The 18,564-nt window shown below is 42.2% G+C and overlaps 1 protein-coding gene and 1 long non-coding RNA gene across 2 annotated transcripts; one reads left to right on the top strand and one right to left on the bottom strand.

Moving 5' to 3' along the window:
* The first annotated feature begins 830 nt into the window (after positions 1 to 830).
* Positions 831 to 17,401, top strand: LOC120816961 (neuronal acetylcholine receptor subunit alpha-3). The gene is made up of 7 exons (XM_040172658.2): positions 831 to 1,113; positions 13,112 to 13,251; positions 13,346 to 13,390; positions 13,472 to 13,581; positions 13,749 to 13,956; positions 14,340 to 15,404; positions 16,304 to 17,401. Exons 1-7 carry the CDS (start codon positions 1,056 to 1,058, stop codon positions 16,427 to 16,429), a joined length of 1,752 nt encoding a protein of 583 aa, XP_040028592.2. The 5' UTR covers positions 831 to 1,055; the 3' UTR covers positions 16,430 to 17,401.
* Positions 9,431 to 10,385, bottom strand: LOC144406189 (uncharacterized). Its single transcript, XR_013467391.1, has 2 exons — positions 9,822 to 10,385; positions 9,431 to 9,741 (listed from the first exon to the last, which is right to left on the bottom strand). It is a non-coding gene; the product is annotated as an uncharacterized LOC144406189 (long non-coding RNA).
* Positions 17,402 to 18,564: the final 1,163 nt, after the last annotated feature.

The raw sequence follows: 18,564 nt of genomic DNA, 5'->3' as shown, positions 1-18,564 counted from the left end.
CGTTTTAACGTGAATATATGACAGAAATATAAATACTAAAAACATGGATAAACACACTTATTCAGGTGAAGGTGCTCCACAGTTACACAGTTTCATGGAATGTTAAGACACAAGTCTCTGTCCATCCCATCGCTTTATAAAACATCAATATGGATGTTTGATTGACTGAAGAGGGATTTAAAGAATTTTGACAATATGGGATATATGTATATTGTCCAAGGTTAAAAAAAGAGAAACTCAAAGCAAAGTCCAGAATACCTATAAAGATGCTTTTTTCTATGTAAGTTAATGTTGTGAGTCAATGAGTGAACGTTTTCTTTTAAAGGTGATATATTGCAGTCAGTGCAGACTTTTGTCTGTAGCGCTGCTCAGCATTTCTCAGCAGACTGTTGGACTCCGTCAAGACTCCACAGCCGCCAATGCTTTAAACTGCTTGAGCAGTGTTACGCATACAAAATCAATTAAGTGACTAAATAGGTCATTTACAGCTCAGCGGTGAAATATGTAATCGTATTTTGTGTGTGCAGCATCTGGAGCAGGTGTGAGGATAATTCGAGATATTTGATTTAATCTTCATGATCTAAACTGTGCTTGGTACATATAAAGATTGATTGTTTTTCAGAAATATCTAAACGTGCATCAGACAAATCAAAATACGTGTACCTATTCAAAGTAAGGTAAAAATGCAATAAATACGCATCATCACTCCATTTGGAACTCGTTTGCCATAAAGCCCGTTTCGGTATCGCAGACGTCTCACCTGTGAGTCAATGTGAGTCAGGTCGCTGGGTTTGGACCTCGGGTGTGTGTGTGTGTGTGTGTGAGCGGGACGTGGGGGCAGAGGGAGGAGGAAGATGGAACGTGCAGAAGTTGCTCACAATCGGAACAGCGCGCCGCCAACCGAGTCCAACCTCTCCACGGTCCAGAGCGCAAAGGCACAATGTTGCTCGACTTGTAAGGCTCCACAGACGTCTGCAGAGGGCTACTGACACGACTTCAGTCATCGGCATCGTCTTTTATATTCGCAGAAAGCATCGCCAGGGGCCAATGTCTCGATGAATTTCTCCGTGAAACTAACAAACGTCCTCCTGCTGGTGCTCCTCGCAGCGCAAGGTAAGACGCGGCGCGCCCTGGGTCGGTGCTGTGCCCCAAAAAGTAGCATTTAACTGGCTACTGTAAGGATAAGAATACGTTAATGATGATTCAAGGTCCGTTATCTTACTTCGAGATATTACTTTTAAGTGTTCTTGAGTCACCCGGCCACCACCTTTAGGTGGGGCTACCTCCCGTGTGCGCCTCTGGGTGAAGATCCGGGAAAACACATCTGTTTTAAGACAGAATCACACGGAGTTCAAATGTAAACACGTTTCATTACCGCGACTGTCTATTTGTGTGAAAACAGTTAAAACAGAATTGTTCAGTCTTTCGACGCCGAGGAGCGCACAACTCGGAATCCCCCCCCCCCCCCCCCCCTCCCATCTCCATCATGCGCATCCTGCTCGCTGCTCCATCTGAAACGAATAGAGGGATGAAGGCACCATGTCCTGACTATATTTCCTCACTTCAACAAGCTGCACGTGCATGTGAATAATAATCTCTGTGTAAACTTGCAGAGTCACTGTCATGTTGGAGGGAGGGGCAGCAGGGTTCAGTTGCGGTGGGAGTTGATGATCTCTGGACATGACGTGTCTCATTTTAAATGATACCTCGCCGCCCGGAGCCACCCTGAAGCAGCCATCCGTGCCCGAGACAGGCGGCACAGGGATGTCATACTGTTCCTGCAGCAGCTTAATGACCGTCAATGTTGTGCCCGTGTCCTCCCGATGTGGAGAGCAGAGGTCAAGGTTAGGTTCAGGATAGATGCCGTGGAACTGCAGGGGTTCAGATTCTTGATTAAAGGCATGCCGATGGTTCTCAGTAATATTCGATGGACATTAGCACTTACGGATCCTGATGCTGCAGAAGAGTTTAAGTGCTATACTCACGTTTCCTTTGTGGTTTGATTTAATGACATTACACGAGGCTGCATCGCTCAGTCAGGTAGTCTGTGTTTTGTTTTGCTCTCTGTGTGATCCATTTATTTCTCTTCTATTCTTTCCACATTCCCTCTACACATGTCATCTCCTGTTCAGGCTGTCACTCAGCAGAATATGTTGTTGGGTTCTTGAGTGGCTCTCAGGGGACATCGTACAGAAGAAGGAAACGATGAATGCTTTAATGGTGCATTTACATGTATCATTCATGTCATTTACATCCAAGTACGCAGAGGCAGGTTTCTTGGGAGAACGTGTGGATAATTATTTTGCAGCATCTTGGTTCCTCTGTTGTTCCTCGGCTTTGACACCTGCCAGTCAGTCTCTCGCTGAGGATTTCTGTTGCTGAAATTTTAGTTTTGATCCTGCCCCACAAAGGCCGAAATCAGTAGAAGTACTACTTTTACTAACAAATGCAACTTAATTGACCCTTTAAACTAGTTTCTTTTCTGAAAATTATCTAATTAAAGATGCCAATTGAGCATATTTTGGATTTTTGGATGTTTGTTTTAAATGTTAATATAAAAATGTAATCAAATCAATTTACAGTAACACTATGCTTAAAAGTGTCAAGATAGTTAAATAATCTATTAATTCCACAAGGGTAAAATTATGGATTGCAGATGCATGCTCACTCTTTCCTAAACCAGTTTGGAAAAGTTTTTTTTATTATCATTAGATTAATAGTTTTTACAGATGCTAAATAACTGGTTAATTATGTTTGCTTTAGGTATCACACCTGCTAGCTTTGACTCAATCCCAATAGTGCTGCTTGCAGCGTGGTTGAAAACCCTTGTATTACACCCTGTTTGCGTGTTTATTTAGTGTATTCATTTTTACCTAAATTTACTGTATTTTCATTTGTAAGAAGGGTAAATCTGACCGTCATTTCTTTAATCAGCTAGTATGGGTATTGCTTATACCGATAGTGTTGTTCTGTTTTCTTTTTACAAACCAGACATTACTCATGTGACTTACAGATTGTGGGTTGAACACATTTTGGGAGTGGTAATTGTTGATACGGTTATTTTTGACCTTAAAGCCCAGTGCGCATCAGTGAATTTGTCCCAGATGCGGCAGCAGCACTAAGTGGCTTTGTGTTGACGTGAGCGACACTAGCTTCGCACATCCTGTAACACGAGGCGAGCTCAGAGTCAAGTGCAAGGGATGTGTCTCCGTGTGACACGTGGGATTAACTCTCTCACTGTCTCTGTCGTCCTCCTCAGCTGGAGAGATTTGCTGCAGCCAAGAAGCTTTGTAGCTTCGCCCTTGAACTGGGCGAATTTCAAAAGGAGCAAGAAATCGGTGCTGTGAAGGGATGACAGGGTCAATACTCCCCACAGTAGAACTGACTTTTCTCAAGCTAGAGAAAATCCACTTTGTCCTTGCGTGTTAGAGGTGGCTGACTCTGCTATGTGGAGGGAAAGCTCCAGAAAACCTTCACCTGTCTATCCTCTAGCCTATTTCACCCGATCTCTCCTCCATCCGCCCCGCAATCCCGCATTTGTTGTAGAGCAGCTTTTGTACAGGGGCTGTGTATGCAGATAAGTGCCCGAAAACACACATCGACACACACACACTCCCGGTGGGGGGGTCCGATAAGTGGGCTACAGAAGGAATTGTCTCTTGCCATCAAGGATAGGGGGATTTCTCCACGTTGAAAAGCTGATCCTGCAAACCCTGGGATTGTGGAATTTGTGTCGGATCTGGCTGGAGTTATTTGTGGGGGATTTGTTGTTAGTAAAATAGATTGGGTAGGTAAAAATAAAGGCACAGCTTGTGTAATAGGTTGCGGTGTTCATCAGCGCATTGAAGGCAAAGACAGTTTCTGCGAAGGTCTGAGATTGAGTAATTAAAATTGGTGGGTGCATGATGCATTTCCCTGCAGCGTTCATCATCTCCAGCAGAAATAGCTGAGAGAATTGTCCAGCCATGCCTGCATTATGATCCGCATTATGTGTCAGGCTTGAACCCCTTGTCTGACTTTACAGTGCTTTTCAATAGGCTTCAGCTGCACGGTGACAGTGTAAAGAGGATGAGCCCTTTTAAACGAGCGCCAACTGCCGTGCTGAAAACGATTAATTAGAAAAGAAATACGCCTTTTCAATGGAGATTTCAATGTTGTGTAGCCAAACAATCAATTGTTCTTTGATGATTTTCATTGAAGCCTCTATGCACTTCTCTGCTTGCATTGCAGCATCATCAAGCATATTTGTATGGAATGCCGTTTTAGTCAAAATTAAATAAATGAATAAACACGTAAATACATGAAATATGCATTTGAAATACATCATGAAATAAATAAATGAGGCAATAAATACATAAATATTAAATACATTTAATTATTTCATGGTACTTTTATTTCATGATGCCACTTTTCATTTCCAGAGTCTTTAATTTCATAATGCCGTTTTTCATTTCCAGAGACTTATTTCATAACGCCGTTTTACATTTCACGTTCTTATATGCAAATCAGGGGGCGTGGCTACATTTAACATTCAGAACAGACAACAGAGCCGTGTGCAAAAGAAGGCTGGCTAAGGGACGTGAGATTAGCGCTGGTACTACAAGCACAGGTGCTGGACGCCCGCCTCTGGATAATCCTGGATATTGGATTTCTCTGGTTGATAGACCGGACAACACAAAGTTAGCCAGCTTGTCGCCAGGAATATCCAGAGGCGGGCGTCCAGCACCTGTGCTTGTAGTACCAGCGCTAATGTTGACTTCTTCAACGTGGACCTCTTCCACACGCACGCGGTGCTCAATCAGTCTTAAACAATTTAAAACTTCGTCGTCTATGTATACATCTTGAAGAGCACTTATCCGCCCTAGTATTTCCAAAAAACCCTCAATATGTGTCAAAATCGTATCTGCAGAAAACCCATGTTGATCGATTTGATCTGCTAATGCTAGCATGCTACACCGGAGCCCAACGGTCCCTTAGACAGCCTTCTTTTGCACACGGCTCTGTTGTTAGATGTAGCCACGCCCCCTGATTTGCATATAAGAACGTGAAATGTAAAACGGCATTATGAAATAAAAGACTCTGGAAATGAAAAGTGGCATTATGAAATAAAAGACTGTGGAAATGAAAAGTGGCATTATGAAATAAAAGACTGTGGAAATGAAAAGTGGCATTATGAAATAAAAGACTGTGGAAATGAAAAAGTGGCATCATGAAATAAAAGTACCATGAAATAATTAAATGTATTTAATATTTATGTATTTATTGCCTCATTTATTTATTTCATATTGTATTTCAAATGCATATTTCATGTATTTACGTATTTATTCATTTATTTAATTTTGACTAAAACGGCATTCCATATATTTGCTCCTCCGGCCAGACTTAAATACTCCTTTGGGCTTGGAACTTAAGAATGACTGTCGTTTTCTCTCCCAGAAGCGGTTGCATTAAAGTCTGACAGGCAATCAGTAACGTGTGTGCTTCTGTGCGTGTGTGACTTAAGGACCGTGCAGCGGCTTGAGGATCCTCTTTACGCGATTGCTGTGTGATTATTGCAACTGAGCCGCACACCCGGTGCAACCGGCAGGCCCCCCCATGGATAGGCTTAAACCAGCATACTCCCCTCCAGCCAACACCACACACACACACACACATTCACACGCAAACACAGACCTCCTCCTCCAGACAGCCCTGCTCAATGATTCGTCTGGGACATCTTGAGTCAAGCTCGAGGATGGAGGGAGCGAGGAGGAAGTTTGATGGCAGTTGATGATTGATTTGATTTGGTGTTTGTCCTTAAAAGCTTGTCTCTGTTCAGCTGCTATCACACAAACCAAGGATGCTGCAGAATTATTATTGCATGTCCATATTACAACAGTGTAATGCCCTCATCCATTCGCTATGAGTTCCATCCAATGTTGTTTTTTTGCTCAAAGTTTCTTTATTTTGCTTGTCTGCGGTTGTCTTTTGTTTTAGTTTGATCAGGATCCCATTGGTGCCCTCTTAGACTTGAAATAAACGCAGCATCATCTACGCCTTGCTTTGCATGCTGTCCACTTTCTGAGTGTTGAAGGCCCGACTGAACACTTTGAAAAACCTGCTTGACACACCTGACCCACACCTTTTTCATAGAAAATAGCAAATACCACTGCTTAGCACCATTTCTTTAAAAATTGCCTTTACATTTCGGGATCCTGAAAAATGTTGAGATCAATGTGGGAAGTGTCTCTCCATTATGTCCTGATACTTCTCCACAGAAAGCTGCATCTTTAGCTTGACTGACTCTTTTGGCAGAGCAAGTGCTTGACACTGAAAACCTTCGGCTGCCTTCGCTCTTCACTGTGCCCTGAAGAATAGCTACAGCTAACAAGTAATTTGGCTCACTGTGTCCATTATCTCATTGCTCTCCCACCACTCAGCGGTTGAGGCTGGAGGTGAGGGTCGGTGTGAAGATTAGCTGGTTAATTCTTATTACAACTCATTCCCGTCGGGCAGCTGTTCATCTTCCACGAATGTGTTGGAAAGCTACTCTCCAGTTCTCTCTGGTTCCTCGGATAGGAAATGAGCCGATTAAATAGTTCTTTGCAGTGTCTCTCACACCTTTAGCAGAATATTTTCATTTTGCAAAGTCTTAGGTGGGGTTAATCTCATGACACCTGAGTTACTTATTGCGTTGAGACTCGTAGCAAAGACATTATTCACAGTGATTTAAAATGAGGGCAAAACATTTTAAATATGTGTTGCTGTAGAAGGAACCTGAGAATCTGCAGCTATTTTTATAATTAAACACATTGTATTCCCACCTGCTGGGGCTGATAATCAGTCACATCGAAACACATTGTTGAATCTGTCACATACCTTTGTGTCTATCTGCCTTTGCTGTCTGTGAAACACACATAGAAAGGTAATCAAACTAAACAATATTACAGCGTCGGGGTACTTGAATATGCTTTTCTCCCAATGTAACATATTCACATTTACATAGAATCGTCCTATTTTTTTAAATGAAAATGCGTGCACATATATGTTCTCTGCAAATCATTGTATCTCTCTTCAATGCACACACACACACACACACACACACACACACACACACTTCCACTGTCATCAGGGTAATATTGCAGGGTAATTAGTTCCTTCAGATTGTCCAGCACTCGCTGCCAGGCTCATCCTGTTAAGCACATGCATGATCAAAGAGCCCCCAGAGTCTCGGGCTCCTGCAGACACGAGAGACGGGGACGGACTTAGTGTTTGGTTTGCTAATTCTAAATCAATGTGGTTATTTAAGGGTGAAATGCGTGACTGCTCGACTCAGAATAAAACCCCATGATTTTGTTACTGCGTCACAAAACCAGTGGAAGGAAAAAGTGTATTTCTGTTAAAGTGAAACACTAGTTTCCAGCTGACATTATATCATTTTCATCAGTGGAGGCAAAGACCTTTCTGTTTACAATGATTGGCAACTTTTAGCGGGGTAGGTAGCTGCGTTTCAGACTCTCAGTGGCCGCCGTACATTTTGCAGTTTGTTAGCGTCTCATTTTAGTTTCAGACCTGAATCGTTATGGATAACTTTTGTAGCAGACTCCTTATAGGACAGTGAGGCAAGTTGTTTGCCTTTTTCCCCCAACAAGGACAGCGGGGTCAGAGCTTGAGGCTTAAAGCTCACGGTGGGCTATTGAATATTATGCTTGGATAAAGTGTTTGCTTTTTATTTCCTCCAATATTATACACCTTTGGTGTGAATATAACAGAATAGGTGTATTTATGGTGCAGGGTGAATCATGCGTTTTACTGTTACTCTGGCAGGTTCAGAGAAAAATATGTGTTTCTCTGTCAGAATAATGTTGGTTCATTTTTTTGTGTTGGCTGTGCATGTTGGCAAACGTGACTAGTTGCTTAATGTGACTGAGCTTTCCTTTTCAGTTATAATTAACGTAATTGCAGCGTGATGTATCAAAGCTTTAAGAACATAATGGGCCGGTTTCGGAGACAAGGCTCAAGCCTAGTCCCAGACTAAAATGCTGTTTGAGCTGGCTTAACTGAAATTCACTTGCACAGACGTAGCTTAAAATACTCGTGGATTAAGCCTGTTCTGGATTAAACAAAGCCGATTGCAAAATTGAGCATTAGAGCTACTCCAGGACTAAATTGGACTGAATTGAAGCTTAAACTAATCTGCCAAGGAGGCAGGTTTAACTCCCGCTTAGTAGGCTAGGCTACTGTTTGTGAAACTGAGCTTGGATTGTTTGGGAGCATGGACTATTTGGAATATCTAAATGAGGACCAACATGCACGACAAAGGCCAGCCAGACGAATACTGCTGGATAGGAGTGATCCATTGAATCAGTTTGATGAAATAACTTTTCGAGACCGCTTTCGTATGCACAAGGAAAATGCATTGGAGATAATTACTTTGCTTGAGCCTAGACTTTCCTCTCTGTCTCAAAGAGGAAGGCCTGTGTCCAATCAACTGCAAGTTCTGATCACTTTGAGGTTCTTGGCATGTGGAATCTTTCATCGTGAAACTGGTGATTTGTGTGGTGTCAGTGAACCAACTGTATGTAGAATAGTTCACAAAGTCTGCAGTGCCATTTGTGAACTGAGGAGTCTTTACATCAAGTTCCCTGATGCTGCTGGGCAAGCCAACTATAAAGTGCAATTCTATGAATATTGGCACTTTCCAGGAGTGATTGGCTGTATAGACGGATGTCATGTTCCCATCAAGTGTCCATCAACTCCTGATGCAGAGGAATACAGGAATCGTAAGAACTGTTTTTCAATCAATGTTCAGGGTGTATGCACTCCTAATTTGGAGTTTTCAAACATTGTTGCCCGTTGGAAAGGTGCAACCCATGATTCAAGGATTTTTCTCAACTCTTCATTGTGTGCACAATTTGAGAGTGGACAACATAGTGGACTACTACTTGGTGATAGTGGATATGGTCAGAGTAACTATTTATTCACACCACATCTAAATCCCACAACAGCTGAGCAGCAAAGGTACAACAGAGCTCATATCCGTACTAGAGGGATGATCGAGCGTATGTTTGGAGTATGGAAAACTCGATTCCAGTGCTTACGAAATACGATTCGTTTCAAGCCAAGAAGATGCTGCAAAGTGATCATTGCTACAGCTGTGCTGCACAACTACCTGAAGCAGCATGGCTGTCCTGACCTGCCAATGGAAGATCAGGATGATGCAGATGTGCCCATGGTGGCAGAGGCAGCCAATGACCAGCGAGGACTTGCACACAGAGCTGCTTTCACAGTGCAGCACTTCAGCATTTAAATATGGAATGTATCCATTATGGTATGGTGGTGCTTGCATACTGTTTCTGTACAAAATTACAATAATGTAGCAAAATTAAACTAGTGAACCAAGTCGGGTAAAATGTAGTTTGTGATGATTAATACTCACTCACACGCCAAATGACAATACATTTATTTTTATTTTTCACAATTCCTCATATTCACCATGGCTACTAGTATGCAGAATTCTTTTTTGGAGCATAGCCCTCTCTCCCAATTTCATATCCAGTTCAACCTCTAGAATTCTCATTTTCATTTCATGTTCTTCTTTTAAATATTCAATTTTACGCTCATGAAATTCTCTGGCTAACTTTTCATGCATAGTTATCTTTTTTGGTCTCTGTTGGATGGTAGCAGCTTCATCTCCCAGGGGTGCCATAGCAGATGTGGAGGGTTCAGGCTCGTTGTGAACTGGCTCTTGATTGGTTTCCTCTGGAAAAAAAGACCACTGTTCCAAACTCAAATCAACTAATATGGTCCTGTAACCAATTTACTTCCTAAGGTATATTTACCATTTGTGCTCAGTTCTCCATGTTCACTGTCCAAATGGTCATTGTCTGGTATACCATCCAGAGGTTGCTGGTGCTCTATTATACCAGACAGCAAGTCACCCAATTCATCACATGTGTCCTTTATTGGTGGTCCACCACCTGTAATAAATCGCTCTCTTCTGCTTGCTGCATTCTCTTTTTTTAATCCCAGTTTAATGTTCTTCCATAGAACCTATGAAGGCAGATATCATTCATTAGTTTTCTTTTTTGATGTCACAAAAATAGTAATATGGGAAATCTGAAATACTGGTACTGATAAGGCATAATAAAAATAAGTTTGTCTCCTGATAATTTAGGTCATGGTGGAGAAATGATTGTATATTTCTTTCCCCCTCACATATAGGTATGGATTTTCCTTTGTGCAACATATCTTACTCTACCACCATGTTTAACATGCATATGCCCCTTTAAAATAGGTTACTATCCTTTTAAACAGGATATTCATTCAATGTGAATGCTACAAGCAGCAGGAGTATTGTATTTGGGTAGGCCATAAATAAGCAGGGTATAGGCAACAGGAAACAAACACATATTTTTGTGCCTAATAATGAAGATTAACTCACCTGCAGTTGTTGTACTGTTCTTGTGGTGACATCTTCATTTGCATTGAATTCTTTGCCAATTGCAGTCCAAGCACTTCTTTTCTTATGTTCAATAGCAGCAGTATGGATTTTGCTTTCAATGACTGGATGGTTCGATACAATTAGTTTTAGTAGTGCTTTTTCATGCTCACTATAATTTTTGGAGCGAATTCTCTTTGCCTCTGACATTGTGTTGTCTCAAAATTCACTGCAACAATGGTGTTTCATACTCCATTTCAGGTTTTCATGAGCACAATTGGACCAACAGCCTGTGCTTCCACTTAGTCTAATGAGGCTTGAACCAGGTGTTCTCATTAAGCTTACTCCAGGACTCCATAGTCTCAGACTAACTAAGCCAAATTTATGCCATGTTCATGCAAGCCACTTAAATAGCCAGGATTAACTAGTCTGATTTAGGCCTACTTCAGTCTTGATTTAAGCCCTGTCTCCGAAACCGGCCCATTATGTTAGAAATATAATCCGCCGCTGGATCAGTTGGAATTACATGTAGGCTACTCCGGATTTTGACTTTAACTCGCTCTCTGTCTCTTCACTTTCTCTTTCACGGGCAAACTCATAAATTCTCTCTTGCCACACAAATGAAATCCTTACATTAAGCACCAGAGTGCAGCGGGCGGTGTGTGTGTGCGCATAACTATGTGTGGTGATAGGGCAGAGGTTGTAATTAACTTCCTTTAAATTAAGTCTGAGATCCTCCGTGCCGGAGCAAAGAAGGGCATTAGAAGAGAGAATTTGCCAGGAGAGAAAAATATTGCCTTCATTTTTTTTTGTCACAGCGAACAAAGGTCCAGTTAATTGACTGATTATAATTGTCCTGGTCTCCCGCAGCCCAATTACAGGCTTAAACAACTTCCTGTGAGTGCAGCAAACCAGGGAGCAGCGGGCAGTTTTCCAGGCAGGTAGAATGAGCTGAAATCACACGTGTCTCAGGAGAGAAGGCCTCTCATTAAGCTTTAAGACTCAACTCACTTATGCCAGTGACCTCAGAAGACTTGTTGAGAGTTTTAAAGCGGTGAAGCAAAAAACTTGGACACAGATAACTAGACCTGACAGGTTCGGCCCTATTTTTAGTTAGTGAACTTGGGACAATGCTGTCGTGAAAATGACGCAGCATCCGTTCTGGCTACGTGGGTCCTTCATCGGAGTGGCGGTCCTGATGATTTGATGAAAGCTATGCAGTAGAAAATGTTTATGGGAATAAACAGGATGGGATACAGCTGAGTAACTCGATGATTAGCGTATGCTGAAAGGCAGGAAGGGGTACATATTATGGCTGCATGTGTAATATATGGAGATACACTGGTTCATTGCACATTTGTGTGTCCGAAGTCACTACTGAGTTTGTTGTTTGGTCATTTTTTATGTGCACCAGATGTTTTGATTATGTAAGTATTTTTTTTAATCTTTTCACTCAGTGAACCGAGTCTACCCCTGAGCTGTGTCCCCTGTGAGGTTAAATTAAAATAGTTGTTAAAAGCTCAGGAAGTGTGTTCACTTCACTCAAATAACAGGAGTGAACCTCAATTACATTTTTATTTCCCAGGCCCTGGCCAGTCTGATTTTTTCAACGTGAGCTATTAAACAAGTCTCCCAAAACAAGAAACCAGACAGACTGCAATATGAAATGTCTGCAAGATATTCATCTATATGTACTCCCAATGGCAATACATGGACAAACTGCTTTATGACTTTATTGTACGAAACCACATATTAAATATTTGTTCCAACATAAAGGATCAAAAAAGATGTTTAATGAAAGTTTCCCCCTACTGAAATGACTTTTATTCAAGGTATGTGAACGTGCATAGTGTCTTATTGTAATGGAAGACAGGCCCATTGCTCATACTAAAGCCCTTTAGGTCAACTGGCTTCCTAGTTTGCAATAAATAATGATTGTTTTCATACGTTTGTTTTGCACCAGATTCTTGCTGGTCAGTTTTCATCTAAAGCAAATTTAAAGAACAAATCAATGAAGTCCGAAACGTTTTACAATTTCACAAGATATGATGTACAAATGATTAAGATATGACATCTTTCAAGATGATTTGTTTGAACCCTGTTTTCTACCGTCTGGTTTGTTGAGAGATAACTGACTTGCACAAACACATGCGTCCCATTAAAGGGACATGTTTTATTTAGTTGTTGCCAAGGAAGCAAATCGTTTCAGTGTATGTGGCTATTTGTGTATATATGGGTTGTGACCCATCTGCCCTTTTGGAGAAGCACACATTTTCCGTGATATGAAATTGTTCACGCAGCTTGGTAAATGCTTGGTAAATTTAACAAAAAGCTAGTTTTAAATCCAAGGCCATACAAGAACTTCTCTGTTGCCGTGAAGAAATTGGTTACAGAGGACGCTGTTCAGGGAATGAAAGCCAAGGCAGAGGATCAGGAAATAGAAAAGATGGGATGAATGGAATAGAAACACTTCTCCAAACACACTCTGCTCTCTCCAAGTCTCTTTCTCCTTCCCTCCATTGAGAGTGAAGATACATGGAAGGTCTGGGAAATCCAGAGGATCTAGAAGATCTGGAAAATCTACAAATTTAACAAAATAAACAAAATCTACAGGAGAATTAAATTTAAATCTAGACAAAAACAAACAAACAAACCCGTCATTTAACTGTTTTTTCTTCTGCCTTTTACCAGGCTGTTTTTCTTCTAAGGGAGAGGACAGATTATTTCGGAGGTTGTTCAGGAGGTACAACCAGTTCATCCGACCAGTAGAGAATGTGTCAGATCCAGTCACAGTGGAGTTTGAGGTCTCCATGTCTCAACTGGTCAAAGTGGTAAAAGCACAAACATCTCTACACAAACAAATTGCATGTTTTGTAAAAGCGTCCTTTTCTCTCACGACTCCTTTGCCCCTTTTTGTCCCAACAGGATGAGGTGAATCAGATTATGGAAACCAATCTGTGGCTGAGGCATGTGAGTGAGTTTTATCTTTCATGTAACCCTATTACTGAAGACACATTACGTATATCAAGTTCAGTTTTGTCCGTCTTTCAGGTCTGGAACGACTACAAACTGAAATGGGCCCCTGTTGAGTATGATGGGATTGAGTTCATACGGGTCCCTTCCAACAAAATTTGGAGGCCGGACATTGTTTTGTACAACAAGTATGTTTTTGTGTTTAAAAAAGAGCCACATGTTCAGTTTGCCTAATATGTTGAAATATATGTAGAGTTAGCCCTCCATGCATTTCAGTTACAACGCCATTCCTATATGCTCTCCATGTTTTGTCTTAAATGGCTTTTCACTGACAAAAAGTGCACGTGTCTCAAAGTGCTGTAGGTGACTTCCTTGTGGAGGACAAGACCAAGGCTCTGCTGAGGTTCGATGGCACCATCACCTGGATTCCTCCGGCTATTTTCAAATCCTCCTGCCCGATGGATATCACCTACTTTCCCTTTGACTACCAGAACTGCTCCATGAAGTTTGGCTCCTGGACGTATGACAAGGCCAAGATTGACCTGGTGCTGATTGGCTCAAAGGTCAGAGGGGGGGTCTCTGGGGAAAAGGGACAGAGATACAGGCCATGCCCTGTAGAAGTGATGCATTTTTATTCTACATGGTGAAATGTCAATATATATTGTATATCTATGGGAAGTGTTCGAGCAGGAAGATTTCAACGCTGATGCAGAAATACCCTTTTATGTGCCTGCATCGTCTCTTCAGACAGCAACATCTGTTAAATCCCTTCACTTTAATGCTAGAAACCATTTAGTGAAGTATGACAATTTACTAGTGCCCACTTTTAAATATTTAAACTATTCACTGCTTTTCACTTTTTAAACAGAATTGTTCGTAATTTTCACACACAAAAACTGAAAACATATTTTCATCACAATTTTCACTTCTCATTTGATTTCATCAGGTCAACCTGAAAGACTTCTGGGAAAGTGGAGAGTGGGAGATCATTGACGCACCAGGATATAAGCATGACATTAAGTACAACTGCTGCGAAGAGATCTACCCGGACATCACCTACTCCTTCTACATCCGCCGCCTGCCTCTTTTCTACACCATCAACCTCATCATCCCTTGCCTCCTCATCTCCTTCCTCACAGTCCTGGTCTTCTACCTCCCGTCGGATTGCGGTGAGAAGGTCACCTTGTGTATCTCCGTCCTCCTCTCCCTCACCGTGTTCCTGCTGGTCATAACTGAGACCATCCCTTCGACGTCGCTCGTCATCCCCCTGATCGGCGAATACCTCCTCTTCACCATGATCTTCGTCACCCTCAGCATTGTGATCACTGTCTTCGTGCTGAACGTCCACTACCGCACCCCTATGACTCACACAATGCCGGAGTGGGTGAGGTCTGTGTTCCTTGGGGTGCTGCCCAGGGTGATGCTGATGAGGCGGCCGATCGACCAGGGCTGCTCCTCCCCTGGCGTTGCTACAGGAGTGGCCGGAAGGGGACGGAAGAGTGCGGGAAACAGGAAGAGAAAGAACAGCATAGGAGGAGGAAGTGGCACAGGAAGTGGCTCAGGAAGTGTAAGCATTGGGGGTATAACTGGGGGTGTAGCGTGTCCACCTTTGGAGGCCGGGGCGGCAGGAGGAGGAGGAGGTGGAGGAGGTGCCGCTGCCTCGGCTGGGGGCTCCATGAACTGTGTAGAGTATAGTGAGAGGAACCGGAACATGAACCGGAGGTGCCCCTACAGAGGCAAAGAGGTACCGACTCCTGTCCCACCCTCGATGGTGCCACCTCCCCCTCCCCCTCCTCCTCCTCCTCCTCCTCCACCCCCTCCCTCCCAACATGCACCTCCGACCCAGGGACCTCAGGAGTCAGATTTGCCCAAGGCGCCTCGGCCGCTGAATGTCCCTTCGCCTGTCAACGCTGTTGTTGCCTTCTCCGTGGTGTCGCCGGAGATCAAGCAAGCCATAGAGAGCGTGAGGTACATCGCAGAGAACATGAGGACTCGCAACAAAGCCAAAGAGGTACAGAAGAACATTTGTGTTGTCTTGATAATGAAACAACAATACTTACTACTAATTCTGTAGTAATATATCCTGTCAGTTGAGTCAACATTGATTTAAAGATGATAAAAACAGAAAAAAAAGGTGGAGTTTTACAATTGGTCTTAATATCCTAAAAAAAATACCTTTTTTACCTTGTGGAGACCAGAGTTTCGTCCCCAGATTGGTGTTTACAGATTAAGTCCCCACAATGTACGCAGCACATAAATAAACGTAACCACGCACCAACAAAGCAATGCCGTACGCCTGCTATCTTTGCGGAGTGTGAATCGTCTATGCTGCCCAAAAGGTGTTTAAAGGCATTTACTCTGAGCTATAAAGGGAGAGGAAAGCTGCTCGTTTGTTGCAGATGGAGGGCTTTGTGTTCGCCTCCTGCACCCTCTGGATGGCCCTGATATGTTTGTTACTTCAGCTCCATCTTTTCGTAACACAGCTGGGATATTTATATGATATGCATGCAGGGTAGCAAACAATGGCATTATGGTCAGTGCAGCCATTATCCTATTGTCCACACCTGACTGATCAAGGGCTACTCTGTACTATCAACAAGCACGCACGCACACTATACAAAACCACCCCACCAGTAGCCATGGTGGCAAACTGTGCAGGATCTCTCAGCCTCTATTACCCAGAAACTCACATAAAGACACCCACGCACACACACACACACGCACACACACACACACCCCTTACGGCCATTCTGCTGTAGTGTTACACAGTGACTTCACATTGCACCATTGCCATTATACAAAGGTTGCTGGGGAAAGAATGTGCTATTGCATATGAATTTGTGAGCCATGGATATATTAAATACTGGATATGAACTTATACGCAAACAAAAATGTCCTTTCTTTCCTCAGGTGGAGGACGACTGGAAGTATGTGGCCATGGTCATCGACAGGATCTTCCTGTGGGTTTTTGTGACAGTTTGTGTTTTGGGGACGGTGGGACTCTTCCTCCAGCCGCTCATCAGCTTCTGGAAATGAGAAAGTTTTCTTTGTCCTGTTTCTTTCTCTCTCTCTTGGTCCACTTCTGTCTGTCTCAGTACTCAACTTGAATTACTGCTGTAGCTCTTTCAAATCAAACACAGAACTGTCCTCTTTCTCCCTTTCTGGTATTTGTCTCTCATCTTTGTCTCATGCTCTTCTCTGGGACTCACTCATAGTTTTCAGCTGTCTTATATCCTCAAATGATTTCACCATCTCATCTTTGCCTCGCGTTCTTAACGTGCATGCTGTGCTATTCTCCAATCTCCTCCGCTCCATCATTTTTTCTGACATGATCATCAAGTCTTTCGTTCCGTTCCCTTTTCCCACTTTTCTCCTTCTCCTGTGCTATGTTTTGACCTGACGCTGCCTACAAAAGCTCTTTAAAGTCTGTCTCCTCGCTCCCATTGTGTCTATTCTTTTCTGCATTTTATCTGTCTTTTATTAAAAACTACTATTCAGTCATTGGTATTATTCAGTCTTATACAATGTGTTTAACAATGTCAGGTCATTATTGAAGTATTATCATAATCACAATTTGAAGAACCTCTTAACATTCAAATGGCTGAGAAAGAAAAACCTGAAAAACTTTAATACGTTTTGCAGTAGGACTTTAACTGTCATTGTGAGCCGGTGCAATAAAGTGGTACAGATGTTCATCGATAACATCTAAGTTAAAGACAAGTACTGACTGTAATATGTATGATGTTGTTCTGACAGCTGCCACTTTTGCTATTTTCAGACTGTTTTTCCTTGTCGATACGTTTGTAAAAAGAGTTAAGCATGACTTGTGAGAGACTTCCCACGCGTGTTCACGTAAAAGTACAATTACGCATTGCACAGTAATTCACAAGTTCACTGCAAACCTACACTGTATAGAAAACACTTTGAATTGCACAATATAGATTGAACTTGTAAGAATACTTTAAAAGCCAAACTGTTTCATGTTATTTAATAATAAAGAAGGTCCTGGACTCATTCTCCGTGTGAATATCTCTCTGTGTTGGTACAGGTGTCCCGTGATGCTCCAGTTTCCGACTATATTAAAGTCACCCGTCACAGAAGTACATGTCCGCTTTCTTATATTGGCCTTATCACCCACATCAGAGTAAGGGGGGGCAGAATGCGAATGAAGGAAATGAAACAGATATCCCATGTAGAGAATTCAAATATTTGTAATGTCATTTGAAATATGGGAGGAAGAAAACCGGAAATGTTAGAGTATGAAAGAAAATCCTTTCAACATACAATAGAAAAGCTTATGCAAATGTGACGGAATAATATTGCATTGGATGTCTTAGAGGACGTCTTCATACTACAGCAAACTATTTATGGGAGAGCAGTTGCATTGTAATTTATTAACATTTTATACAAATTGGATTCGCATTGGGTTTACCTTTCAGGACAAACATAATTGTCATATTTCAACTTACTATTGACTTACACTGAATACTATTTATACACTATTTGTTTCACTATTTGTACATATGTACAGACTTCTTTCACTTCTATAAGTGTTTCAGCAAGAGTCCAAGCGCCAAATATCTGTCATTGACAGATGGATGATTATTCTGTCTGTTTCATCATTATATAAAAGCCTTGATGATTATTATTTCATATCTGAACTTAACAATAGCATAGAGCGGGGAAACGGTTACACACTTTGTGGTCCTATTATCCTCTGAGAAACGATGTGTAAAGGACTGATGGAATATTGCTCAGTCAACCACAGAGAATCTGCCTTTGAGCGAGACATCGCTCAACATAGCGACTCTCAGTCATTGAGAGAGCGAGATAATTCATTCTCCGCTCAGGTAGAAATCACTCTGCGTTACTTTACAAAGTGAATACTTCCATGTTGTTATATCAATGCACTATATATTATTATAGTACTATTTACCTTTACCTCTATTACGTTCAGGGGGGTGTTGTGCACCCCTCCACCCCACCATCTCCAACCGTTCAACAAGACAATATTCTGTCAGTCAACACAACCCCCCGTATCATATCATCCAAATCACGTGTGGCTCCACAGGGGGGATTTATCCTGCTGCTGATCAGCTGCTCCACAATTATGAATCTCCCCGTTGAGTCCAACAGCCACAAGCGTCCATGAACCACGATGTCCCCGGTTT

Source organism: Gasterosteus aculeatus, chromosome 4 (assembly GCF_964276395.1).
Source record: "Gasterosteus aculeatus chromosome 4, fGasAcu3.hap1.1, whole genome shotgun sequence".
Taxonomy (NCBI): domain Eukaryota; kingdom Metazoa; phylum Chordata; class Actinopteri; order Perciformes; family Gasterosteidae; genus Gasterosteus; species Gasterosteus aculeatus.
The sequence above is the reverse complement of the archived record's forward strand: the minus strand, read 5'-3'. Positions and strand labels throughout refer to the sequence as shown.

Excerpts from the sequence above, each read along its gene's own strand:
- LOC120816961 (XM_040172658.2), top strand. The coding sequence starts at position 1,056 with ATGAATTTCTCCGTGAAACTAACAAACGTCCTCCTGCTGGTGCTCCTC. Across the intron at positions 1,114-13,111 it reads GGTGCTCCTCGCAGCGCAAG|GCTGTTTTTCTTCTAAGGGA; the intron begins GTAAGACGCGGC and ends GCCTTTTACCAG. Across the intron at positions 13,252-13,345 it reads TGTCTCAACTGGTCAAAGTG|GATGAGGTGAATCAGATTAT; the intron begins GTAAAAGCACAA and ends TTGTCCCAACAG.